This window comes from Bemisia tabaci, chromosome 4 (assembly GCF_918797505.1).
Source record: "Bemisia tabaci chromosome 4, PGI_BMITA_v3".
Taxonomy (NCBI): domain Eukaryota; kingdom Metazoa; phylum Arthropoda; class Insecta; order Hemiptera; family Aleyrodidae; genus Bemisia; species Bemisia tabaci.
Window position 1 is genome coordinate 51,059,463 of NC_092796.1, and position 13,588 is coordinate 51,073,050.

Sequence of the window (13,588 nt, forward strand, 5' to 3'; positions counted from 1 at the left end):
CCTATCAGCAAAATATAGTCCAAATGAGCAACCGTCGTCGCCCACAGCAACGCCCCTTCATCAGACACTACGCCCAAAGCCCAGTATATGCGATACAACTATTCGAACTCTTAAGCAGCTGAAATTGCAGAACCGCCCAATTGAAGGCGCTCTTAGCGTTCACATCTCGCGCTCGTCGTTTACTTTGTCTCGGCTCTTCTGATGGAGAGCATGCAACATTTCCCAGCGATAAGAACGTGCGGAGAGCAACCCGAGGTGGCTTCTCCGTTGTCCCGATAAAAAATGGGCCCCAGTGACCCAGTGTGTTATTCACTCCTTTGTCTGAGACGCGTCATTTCCATCTGCTCAAGAACTGGCCTCCAGCCCCGCGGACTGTAATCATGCGGCCGAGCGTATGTCCCCGACCGTAAAATTTTAGCACCCTTATTTTAGTGACGCCGCGCCGTAAACTTCACCCCCTCACCGCCCTCCCCCCGGTCGTTGGAGAGGATCCCCGGAGCCGTCACATTGCGAAAAAGACGAGTGTTCTGTGAGAATGTGTCGCTCTGCGGCCGTCCGTCCGAGTACGAAGATTTGAAACTATGAGTGATCTGCGCTGTTCCTATTGTTCAATGGCGAGGTGTTAATGATCGATTATCGATATTTCCCCCCCCCCCCCATTTATAACTGTGGTAAAGAATCAATTATTAGAGTGTTTGTGGCGAACGCCCTCACTGGAAAAAAACATTGGATCCAGAGTCCAGACTCTTAAAAACATCGACAAGAAAAAATACTCTTGATTCAATCAGATTTAAGCTCAAATCAAGAACCAAGCTTCTTAATTTGAGCGGATTTCCTTTTGATTCAAGCTTAAATCTGATTGAATCAAGAGTCCTTTTTATTGTCAATGTTCTCAAGAGTCTGGACTCTAGATCCATTGTGTTTTTTTCAGTGCTGTTTTTCGATCCTTTTCCATAGCTTTAATGGCGGATTTATCGATTTATCGCAAATTACACTACGCACTCCGTTAGAGAGTGTTTTTAGTGTTATTCATGTTTATAAGCGCGCTGAAGTACGTATCTAAATTAAGAATGCACGGTTGTAGCATGTCAGAGTTGACCCTTTTTTTCAAAAGGTTTCAAAATATTATAGGCAAGAATGATGATCTTTCCAACCCTTATTTTTTTGTACACGTACACGAGACGTTCTTGAAGCGTTAGTAAAATACAAATCTAGCCTAACCACTCTTGGAGGGCTGAAGACAAAATAACGACTCGAGTGTTGTTAGTAAGAGGGTGGATATTACATATAAAAACTTTTTTTTTTTTTTTTAGGAAATAATTCCATAACCCAATCTTTAAAATAACTCATCTTTAATGTAAAGCAAGAAAAACTTCAAAATGTACGCCAAACTACTTGCATGCACCAGAAAATACATACATAAGAGTCGCTTTCACAGCGCTCTCTGACGCTCTGCAACCCCTAACCGCCATAGTACCCATGTCCTCCCACGACCCCGCAGAGAGTTGACACTCCCTCATTTCATTTAAAACCCCAGAAAGTATATCGTCAAATTAGTTTTATCATCGGCAGCTGTGCCCTGTTTCTTTTAGCGTCATCCTTGGAACGAAATATCTTACGAATTTCCCACCGATCCAAATGGATGAAAGATAGACGAAAGAGATGGAGATTGCCAAATTCAATGCAGAGTGGTTGCACGACTTAACTATGAAAGAAAGCTTGAACGTCCAAAGTTTCAGCTGCATGGGTCAGGACAGAAATTAAAAAGCATTTTGTTTAAAAAAAAAAAATAGGACGGGAGTTGCCGGTGGCGAAATGAATAAACTCGCCAAAAAGAGATTAAAAAAATGCGGGAAAGGTACGAAGAGGAGGGTATGGAGAGTAAACAATACCCCCATCACCAGCATCACCACCACCACCGTACGCGGAGCCGTATGTGCACACACGTAAAACACTCGGCGGTGCACACAAAGGTTGAAAGGAGCATAATTGATTTATATAAGAGCCATAAATTTCCCGCCACTACACTGTGGCGTTTGATTATAATGAAAGTATGTAACGGGGGCTGACAGACGTGGCGGGCGAAAGAATACGACGATAAAAACTTAAAATTCAATAAATTGGCGGTAAAGGGCGAGATTAAACCCGGGGGTGTGTAGCGGGTTGCCGCCGTATATTTCACCGGAGCGCACGGAAGGAGCAGACGGAGACGTGCTCTACGCGCCTCCAGGAATAAGTAATTGGGACGGAAGTCAATTTTACACTTTCGGTTGACTCCGGGGTGCGGTTTGTTACTGTTCCAATGCTCGCGCGGGTAACATACTGCAATTTTAGGTCAAAATTACTCTTCTCCCTTGTCGGATGCAAATCGCTCGCGAATGCATGGCAGCCTCCGTCTAACCTGCCTTTCCGCGCCCGCAGCCCGCACCGCCGTGCTCAGGAAGAACGCCGTATAAGCCTCTAGGCGTTGCCAAGTTTCCTTCGACAAAACACGAATTCCCTGGTGGACTTATGAATATTTTCCTTCCGATTTTTAAGATAATTTTGTTCGCAATTTCACCCAAAGTTCCTGAAAATTCCAAGGAAAAACATTTATAACTTTCCTCAAAAATGAACATTTTACTCGAAGGAAATTTGGCAACTCTGGAATGCTCTTACGACGTTTCTTCCTTAGCACGACGGCGCACCACCGCACCGGCGCCGTCTTCCAAAGTCAAGTCTTTCGCTCCGGGTGCCCACGCTACTCAAAAGGCATTTCCCCGAAATTTATGTTCCCGCGATGTTTTATTGCTCATCACCCCCCTTTTCCCCTCCCCCTCCCACCCCCCACTTCCGACTTCCTCCACATGTGTAAGCATCAAGGTACGCGCCCGTCTCGAGAGAAACACGAAAATTCTCGAGTAATTTACGGGCCACCCCCCCCCCCCAACCTTATGCTACTGTTTTCCTTCTTTTTACTTTTATTTCGGTGTAGTCTAATTTTAGCTCGAGTTGAGAATGAAGATCGTCGGAACATCTGCTCTGGTAAACTGCCGTGCTAAGGAAGAACGCCGTATGAACATTTAAGGGTTGCCACATTTCTTTCGATAAAACGTTCATTTTTAAGGAAATTAATGAATATTTTTCCTTGAAATTTGCAGGAACTCTGGGTAAAAGTGCGGAAAAAAATAATCTGAAAAATTAGAAGAAAATCATCGAAAAGTTTACCATGAAATTCGCGTTTTATCAAAGGAAATTTGGCGACGCGTGAAGGTTCATACGGCGTTTTTCCTCAGCACGGCAGCAAAGAACTCGCTCGTTAAATGCATCTCATTTAAGAAACTTGAGCACGGATTACGAGGAGAATTTTTTCCGACGGGTAAAGTTGAAGAAGTGTATTTGAGATGATAAATAAGCGAGGGGCCGACAATGAGGAACTGAAAATGAAACTTCAGTTCTCGGAAGAAGCCAAATTCACTCGCGTTTGTGTCGTAACCCGTCATCGTATACTGGAATTGTATACCTTCAGGTCACTGTTTTAAATATTTCTTCCTGGAAAGGGACCGTAATTAACACGCCTTTGCTGTAACATAACATTTTCAGGGAATTATATTTCAAATGCCCAGCATGACACATTTCCCAGAGGAAAATGTCGCTAGTTATCTTGTAAGAGGAGAAGGCATGATTAAACTCCAATGACTCAGCCTCTCTTCGACCTAGTAACATTTCTCGATTTTAGGCTTATTTTGCAGCTTACTAACGAAATTTTACACAGTAACATTTTTATTATCACGTCACTTTTTACTCTTTTTTTTCTTTATTCTTTTTTTTTTTTTGTAAATGTCAAGGAAACTATCTGCAAGTTTCCTTTCTTTCTTTTTTTCTGTTACGTAGCAGAAAATGATTTTTTCTTTCAGGGTAAATCATTACATGCTCTTCCAACTACGATAATAATCACCTAGCAATAACTCATTCAAGCATCTAATGGCCGCAAATGAGGTACCAGGAGAAAATAAGCGTTTATTCGGCCCTCCTGGCCGAAAACTTGGCCCCAATTCTGTTGCTCTTTCTCCTTCAAAACTGGAAAAAAACACATTGGATGTAGAGTTCAGACTCTTGAAAACATCGACAAGAAAAAGTACTCTTGATTCAATCAGATTTTTGCTTAAATCAAAAGGAAATCCGCTCAAATTAAGAGGCTTGGTTCTTGATTTAAGCCAAAATCCGATTGAATCAAGGGTATTTTTTCTTGTCTGATGTGTTTTAAGAGTCTGGACTCTAGATCCAATGTGTTTATCTTTTCCATGTGAATGAAATTTTCTCGAATCCTATTCACTTTTCGGTTCAAATGAATACTGCTCTCTGTCGTATCTCCAACACTGCACCAGTTCTCGATTACAATGCAACATCAGTTGATTAACCATGCTATCATTAATGGCAACAATAATAACGGTGGAGAAGAACGCAGTGCAGAAAGGGCGTTTCGACTTTAATTGCAGTGACTCCTGTTCTTTCCACCCACCTTTATCCTTTATCTATCCGCACGGCCGCCCGAGGAGGCTCCCTCGGATGAGACTATCGGAGATTAAAGCCGCCGAAAATACGATCCCATAAAGCGGAAACGTCAGAAAGCGGGCGCAGATGACGGATAAAGTAACGTAGTCTATTCCCAACGGAGAGATGCCGCATGTTCCGCTCCACGCCAGACACGTATTCCGGAACGACGGCATAGGACTCCCGATAAAAGGAACGCATCAGGGTCGAAAATGTCACGGGCAAGCCCGGTGGGGCGACGGGGGGCTCGGGGGGAAAAAGGACGGGAGGAACACAATTCCAAATGCTAACAACTCGAAAAAGAAATTGAGACAGTTTGTTCGTGTTTAATGGAGCAGACATAGGTTTCTATCCCGTCGTTGGGTGAAGTTTATTTAGGTAGACGGAACAAACAAATAATATCGAGGGGGGGCCGAGCGGGGGGCGGGCGACGGGATGAAAATGAAACGGAACGGCATTCAAAACAATTTGACAAATTTTACGCTCCATAAAGGAAACTCATCTGGAGGCGAAGTCGAAGCCAAAATTGATTTGCTTATAATTACATGCTCCTGAAAGCGAATGTTTCTTTGTGCGACGGCGGCGCAGCGATGCGCTTCAGAATCCGTGTCTTGCCTTTCCTATCCCTTGTTTCCGCTCGGTCCCTCCGTCTCGGCGCGCAGTGGATCGAGTCAATTAGAGAGGTCGGACACGAAATTTTTGACCAAAACCGTCAATTTTTAGTTTTATTTCGTCATATTTTCAACTTTAAGGGGTGTTTCTGGAAGAAAATTTCAGTAAGAAACCAATGGAACTACCTCTAGAACCTCTAAGTTTTGTATAAACGGAGTTGTATGCGTTTCAAGTTTTCAACTTTTGTCCGACCTCTCCTGTTGACTCGATCCACTGTGCGCCGCCGCGCCCTTTGAAACTGACGGATTCCGACCGCAAAATTTCCTCGCCAAATCCACGTTCAAATGGCTCAGTTTAATGAAGGCAAATCTCCACGTCGTTTTAACAATTGTTATTTGGACTCTACTAAACGTTAAGCAACGCCCCTGCCAATCTTAGGGACTTGAAACCGCATTGCTCCCGCAGAAAGTGCATTTCGAGTACCAATTTCCTAACCTGATGTCATTCATGGAGACCCAAGTGAAGTCACGAGTTGCATTCCATGCTATTTTAAGGCGCTTAACTACCTAATTCATTTGAGTATGAGTAGGAGCAACTGTTCTGCAACTCAAAAATCGAAATGCTAAAGAAATGGTTGGCGGTATTCTTTCTTGACGCTTTGCCCTTTGGGGGAAGATTAGAAAAATACTTGGAATTTTGCAGTTCAATTGCCGTTTACTCTGACGTGTTGCAGTTCATTGTCATTTCTTTAAAGTCGCTGTCTTTGACGTCATATGGAAGGGATTGAAATTTAATAACTGGAAATGTTAAAGCTGATCGGCAGTTTCATCGAATTCCTACTGGGCAATCGGAAATAATGTGTAGAACTTCCAATCATACCTTTTTTACCGATTCTGTGCCATCCTATTAGTCACTTCATCGTTTCTCGGACAAAGGAGCGTAACTTCATTCCAAGGTTGTAAAATTGACCACAACAATTCAATTTTTCACAGAATGTAATTACGCAATTTTTTCCGAGATTTGTCAGATTTTACCATGAGATCAGAACAAAAATCACTGAAATTTTTAGTCAGAAATGCCCAAGATTCGCCTTGTAAAAGTTGAATTTGCGATGGTAATTGACAACATTGAAATTTAGTTGCGCTGTTCCTTGGGGGAAACGACGACTTTATCAATCTTTAGCAAATGATTCGAGCCCATACATTTTCAGATCGAGTCCTAGAATGGAAAAGCAGCTACACAAGCCCAATACACACTTTTTCGCTTCTTTTATTAAAAACTTCTAAATGATCGAAAATCCTCGAGCGGCGCCCCCAGTTCGGTCGAAATCGAATTTAAACTAAGTGAAAAGAGATCAAGAATGCAAAACTTAGGGATCAGTCTCAGTGACGTCAGCCGCGAACAAAAGTAGATGGAGAGAGGAAATCGAGCCAAATACGAGGGCGGGAGATACAAACTTCGCGATCCTGTTTCAACTCATTACACGTTCTCACTCAATTTAACTCCGAGTCGAGAGTCGAGTGTCACACTTGGAACCACTTCAATAAATAAAGGAAACTTTATTATAATAGAAAAAACGCTCTTTGATAGGAAAGAACGAGCCAAAACGAGGAGGAGTAAAAAGGAGAAAGAAAAATGACTTGGAGCTCCCATACTTGCCTACCTCTTGCAAGTGCAGAAAGTGCGCTCTATTCAGCGTAACGTGTGCGTCGAGGACACACTTTTCGTGCCAAAAGCTTCCGAATGCAACGCAGCAAGATGTTCATTCAGTTTTCAAGATTGAAATATGCCGTAAGTCGTGGGTGTTTGGTGCGCTACTATTCAGAATAATGTGAGAATGTTGAGTGGAAAGAATTATATACCCATTTTGTAAAGGACTTGCGTGAGATCAGCATTTTGCTTTTTCCCCTGAATATATCTTTAGAACTTATAAATTTTGGCTTTAAAGCGTTCTTAGCTCTTCAAGAATTATATTTATGCAATCATTCTCCGGATTTTTTAATTGTTCTATAACAGAGCATGTCCTCATCAACTCGGTATTCAGTCAGTTTTTATTTTCGGTTTTTACAAGTCGTAGGATACACGTAATTGTCTTTCAATATTTGATGTGCTAAAGGTCTTTCTCTTCTTTTCAATTTCTCGATACGATCCCATATTTTCCTTTGAATTAAAATGTGACTGGGACCTCCGAATAAAAATTCGAGAATGTATTTATGTAAACTTTTGAAGAGAATAAGTGACTCTTAAAAGAACTTCTACATTTGCAATCTTTGTTCCTATATCTATCGGCGCTTCAAGAAGTCAAACTAACCTAAATTGTTTATCAACGCCCATATCTTTCTGTAATTCACATTATTTCCCAATTCTTCTCTGTGTAGGAACGACAAAACGAGACGCCTGAATAATCATAAATTAAATCGTCCGTCATGCACTTCCTTTAATACTCCCTCTTATCATGTTCGAATCTCCACTTTTTCCCAGCTTACTCTTTGTAAATCCTCCCTTTCCATTTTTGACGCAAGTTTCAAACTTTCATTGCGCTGGTTGAATTATTTTAGCCTCCGATTCGAACAAGACCGAAATTTATCCGGAGTATCATTCCCCCCGGAATAATTCAAACTTCCAATAGAAGGGAAAGTAACAGGCGTAAAAATAAGTGTCGGGAGCCTGGATGTTGACTGTGAAGAAAGAAGAGAGGAGGAAATCAATCAAGGGCGAAAGAAAGAGGGAGGAGGGATAAACGGGTGGAAGGCTGTATAAATATCACTTAAACAGAGGGATGATCACCGCTCATTGAAAGGCGCGTACCTAATTTCTTAACGACTAATCTGGCGTGTAGCCTGGCCTGGATTTCGTCCTTCGCGCCAAGACATCTTTATAATCACAGCCTGGAAGTCAAATCTGCCGGAAAGCGTTTTTCTCGGCCGGCGCGGGGGGATGTGCGAGCGGCAAACTCGGCAGCGGTCTGGTCCCGATTCGTCTCGCTTTTCGAAGAGACTCAGCTTTCGACTTGACTTGATTTTCCAGCAAATTAAACCTTAAGTAATATGAATAAAATAGATAGCGAGCCATCTTTCTTTTCGCCTCTAATGCTCCCGGTATTCATCTTTTGTTTTTTCTGCCACCGCCCCCCGATTCCGACCCCGGCTCCGGCACCTTTTCTTGTACTATCGACTTAATTCCCTCAGTCGAATTTGCGTGACTTCCCTCGTACAGTAATGCCGGCGAATTATTCCTTTTGAATAGGTTCGTCGTCTTGCCAGAGCAGTGATCGCTCCGCTCCGGACCCCTTGTATTTAAATCGTCATTGAAAGGCTTGCATTTTACCTCGCTTAACTTGAACCCTCACAAGTCCTAATTTTTGCTCTGGGAGATTTCCGTTTTCCATGGGTGAAGGCAAATAAGGACGTAAAGAGAGAGGAGGAAAACCACCAAAGAATCCTTGGGTATCTAGTCAATGCAAGGGTCTGTGATCAACCCATGGAAAAATTTAAAACATTTACTCCCCCCCCCCCCCCAAAAAAAAAAAAAAAAAAAAAAACGGTAATTCCTATCAATACAAGCACCAAAGAAATTTCTTTCCTCTTAAACATGAGGAGAAAAACAACTTCGAGACCGAGTGGAGCTGTAGGGAGCGGGCTTCTTCTAGTTTTGCGAATGGAAATGTCTATTACCAAGGGAGAAAATGATAGACTTACTGAAGGTTTCTCGTGAGCTGCCGTTAGTTAATCGATAACCCACCTCCTTTGTCCATTACAACCACCAGCTTCCACCAACAGGATCTCTCCGTATCCCTTTTGTCTTCCTTGTATATTGCTTTGTCTATCAATGTCAACAATCAGCCTGCAGGCAAGGCATGTTTGAGGTCTTTACAGTGCTTCTGAATATCCTTGTAAATCCTCAAGATTACGAATTCTGAAAAAAAAAAGTGTTCAAAATAAGTTTTACATTTGAGGAAACAGTTGATTTTGATTCAACGCGATTTGTGTTGCCTTCAAAATTTCTCATCTTGGTTTCAAGAAAATTTACCATGTTAAAGAATACTTAAAATAAAATTCGTTTAAATTTAGGGGGGGGGGGGGACTTTCACAAATAAAATGTTTTCTTGAAAAATGAAAGACAAATTTTTCCAGTGAATGAAAGCCACCAGGAAAGACTTGAAACTTCCTTGACTTTTGTATTGAAAAAACTGTCATGTGTCCTAACCTCATTTTCATTTAACCTGAACTGATTTCGTTTTTTGTTTTGATTGTTATAGGTTACGATCCGAACCCGAGCGGGTTCCCGCGGTACACGGTGGTGGGCGACGCCAAGAACGGTGTATTCAACCTGCGGATCAGTAACGCCTCTTTGGACGATGACGCCCAGTTCCAGTGCCAAGTGAGCCCCTTCAAAACCCACAAAGCCATCAGAGCCATCGCCAACCTCACCGTGATCGGTAAGCTCGTCTTCTTTCTTCTCGCTATCTTCACCCTTCACTCGGTTGTAAAGAACCGCGCATTGCTACTTCCCTGAAACCATCCCTAATGGTACGGGGCACCCAGTAGCGTGGCGGGAATGATCGATTATCGATATTTCTCCAGTTGAAGCTATGGTAAAGACTCGATTATCAAGGTGTTCGCTGCGAACGCCCTGTTTATCAATCCTTTTCCATAGGTTTGAATGGCAGATCAATCGATATATCGCAAAGCACGCCACACCACTGGGGGCACCACATTCATCGTCTCTACATGTACCCAGACTACATTTCTTAACGAGGAAGTATACAATCCTCAATACAATATCTGGCCAATCCATAAAAATTCCCAACTGCATGGGAAAACTGATGATACAGATGTCGTTGCTTCTTAAATTATTTAGAAATAACAAACATAGCTTTTGAAACAAGTTTCTTGACGCAAAGTGCAACAGTTCAAATGCAAAGTACAAATTTTAAAAACGATAAAGCACGGAAATATTATGAATATACATTTTACAGAGACAGTTGTTCTCTATTTTCTTATACACTTACTCACTTTTACTACTATAGTTTTTCGCACGAATAAAAACATAATTTGGACTTTTGGGACTCTCTTGGATCTGGAGTCAAGACTTTTAAAAAAATTGACAAGAGAAAATGCTCTTGATTCAATCGGATTTTTGCTGGAATCGAAAGGAAATTCGCTCAAGTTAAGAGGTTTGGCTCTTCTTTCAAGCAAAAATCCGATTGAATCAAGTGTATTTTTTCCTGTCAATTTTTTTAAAAGTCTTGACTCTGGATCTAAGAGACTTTTTTTTCCAGTAAAAGTTTTTTTTCTATACGATTTCGTCGAAAACCAATGGGTAAGACATTATTCTTTAAACTATCTCGCTCAAAATTTGCAGAACCTGCGGCCTCCTATAATGCTCAGAAAGTTTTTTCCTTTCTCTCACGACCAATTTTTTCCCTTAGAGAGAATCATAATACCGACATTGTGTTTTTTTTTCAAGTTTCGCGCGACCAAATCCCTCCTTATTATGCGAACTACTTCAATGGGACGGTGCAAAATTAATACATTTTCAGTCGCCCCGCGTCGCTTTTATGATATTTTTCACTCATAGAGTAAAAGTAAGTATCTTCCGCAAATGGAAGTTTCAATAACCCGCATTTTACGAGAGCGCGGGAACTCCATCGCGTGCTGAAGACTACTTAACGTCGCGGAATATATTTACCGGGGGAGGGAAAAAAGCGAAAGGGGGCGGGCGGGAGGGGTTGATGAAATTCAAATTGCAAGACGCACTCGCAGGTGACCTTTTTGCGGAATTAATTTCCCGCGCGCATTCCGTCATCGAGGGCGAGAGCAAATTTGCTAGGAGAGATGAAAAATCAACAGATGTCTATGCAAATTATGCGCGGATGATGACACGGAAATCGTCGCTCCTCCGACGTAAGCGCGTAACCGACACCCGCAATGGACCTTACGGACCGTATAACTCCACACTCGTGGAGACCCACGTGGGAGAGGACTTACGCGCTTTCGTGCCGAGGGCGACGAAATATCAACTGCGGCGCGAGCGCCTAGCAAAGTCACTTTTCTAAAGTGGTTTACGACCAACTTGGAGTGTTTTCCGAGAAGGGGGCGAGGGGGGACGGGGTTTCCATCGAAAACTATAAACGCGCCGTGCAACTAATTGAAACATCCTCTTAATTAAATAAACGGCACCGGCGACAGTTTCGTTGCCAGCCGAGTGCGGATTCCCCTCTGAACTTTCCGAGTTTTTAAGGCCAAATTTGGGCACTGCGCAGGCAGTCTATTTAGCTTACGGAGGAAAAGTTTGCGTTTGATGATGCACGCGCCGCCGTAACGAAGACGGAGCCCGGAAAAACTGGGAAAATTGCGGGGAGTTGCCTGACATTCGTAGGGGAAGTTGTTGGCGGCGGTAAGCGATGGGTGCATTCTACGGAGGAAGGAAGGCTTAGCGTATGTTCTCTTAAGTCGCGTAACAACCCTAAAGTTGTGAGAGGTTGTAGTCATACGTACGTATACATCGCATCGAGAAAATTCTGCCTGGGTGTGATTTGTCACTATGAATTACTCCTCAAGGAGTCAGCCCGTGATCGGTCGACGTGGACGTCTTTCGTAGCGCTGAGAATGACCGGCAAATTGTAGAGAGCTATTTACTTATAAAATATCAAAATCATTTCATCCCTTATTGTGATTATTAAATGGAAAACTATCGTACTTTTCCCATGAATTTTCGTGACTTTCGTTCAAAGTCGAACGCAGGTTCATCCAGAAATTGACTTGAAATTCAAGTATAGTTTTTACACTCAAGAGAAAAATGAGAAATTCCATGGCGATATACTGATTCGTTTTTTTTTTTTTTTGTAAAAATATAAAACATGAGAGTAAATCCGGCAACATTGGATGTAATTAAGCTGCATAAAACATTCCTTTTCACTTATTTCATCTTCCTTTCCAGGAATGGAAAACTGCTAGAGGATATAACATTTGTTCTTGCCATTTTTCTGTAGAATTTCTACTAGGAGACTTATTCTCCAAACGTAATTAATGGTTTTGTTCTTATAGATTATCTTAGCCTTTAACATTTTGACTGCCATGCCGTTTATTATGTGGTTCCGCTCTGTTCAGAAAATGAGAAAAACATTAACAGTTTTGGATAGCAGGAAACATTGTTTCTTAACTATTGCAGTGGATAATATTTGTATATCGGATTTTATAGTGCAAGGCAGTCAAGTGATAATTAGCAATTGTGTAAGTTGTGCTTAACAAAAATAATTTCTAAAATCGAAACAATGATAACCCAAATAATTATCACCAAGCGTTGATCACAAAAAAGATTCCCGTTTTCGTGGAATCAAGATTTTTTTTAGTCAATTGTTTTAAGCCCTGAAGGATCTCTGAAAATCTCCGAGTTCAATTTTCAAATCCTCAAAATAACCAATTGAATGAAATTCTCCTTTCCACGCCTTGGATGCAGCTTATGCATTTTAGAAGCGCACTTCGCAAGATCGTAACCGAACAGGCGAGCTAGGTATCTAAGCAAACTCCCACCATTCCACGGGGATGTTGCCCTTTTTTAAGAAAAACTAACAGGAAATTCTGCTAAGTATAAATTATCCCCAATAGAAGCGGCAACGAGGCCCAAAAGTCCGTGTTTACAGGAGCTAAGCCGGAAAGTCAGCCGAGTCTCAAACCAAACAGAAGAAAGTAAATACGTGCATGATACGTGACGCAGCTGTAACCAGCACACTTAACGGCCCGGTTAACTCGGAATTCATTTGTTGGAGGCGAGAAAGGAGCCCAAAAATGGTTTGGGGGGCGGAAGGGGGATGGCGGGGGCGGGGGGCTTAGCGCGCTCTGTGCCAAGTTAAATGTGCAGTGTGAACGCACCGCAGATTCGCCGCAGTCGACAGTGGTGGCGAGCGCGGCGCCGCACACTGGATCGGAACTCCAAAATCTTGAAAAAAATTGAATCAATAATTGAATTTTCATAATTACTTTGAAAGAATATTGTACAAAAAAAAATTGAAGTAGAATAAAACAAAAATAAAAGCAATTTGTAACATCTCCGTCTCGTATCAACGGAGATATAAGCTTTTAATGTTTCCGCTGTTTGTCCAACTTCAGCATTTAACTCCTTCCACCGTGCGGCTCGGCGCCGCTGAAACGAAAACCGCACATCTTTCAGCCCATTGCATTCGGCGATTAATGTGCACCCGGCTTTGAGAGAGGAGGAGGGTAGGGGCCCGTTTACTTCCGTCGCTATCGACAAGTATTTAACGGCTCAAACCTCCTCTGTGCAACTCGCATCACGTAGCAAGATCGGGGATTCCGAGCCGAAAAGTTACGTTTTGAAACGGACCGTCCGACCGGCTGAAACCAGCCTTTGAATACACGTTTACCATCGCTGGATTTCATGCACACGTTACCTTTAAGCAGCGGATCGTAACTACGTTGTT

General features: G+C 42.3%; 1 protein-coding gene across 1 annotated transcript in view; it reads left to right on the forward strand.

The window, feature by feature from the left end:
• Nucleotides 1-1,847: 1,847 nt before the first annotated feature.
• LOC109042442 (nephrin) overlaps nucleotides 1,848-13,588 on the forward strand; it is a 107,054-nt gene continuing 95,313 nt past the window's right edge. The window contains exons 1-2 of the mRNA XM_072299642.1: nucleotides 1,848-1,932; nucleotides 9,404-9,583. Coding sequence (XP_072155743.1) covers nucleotides 1,848-1,932; nucleotides 9,404-9,583 — 265 coding nt within the window. The remainder of the gene's footprint in view (nucleotides 1,933-9,403; nucleotides 9,584-13,588) is intronic.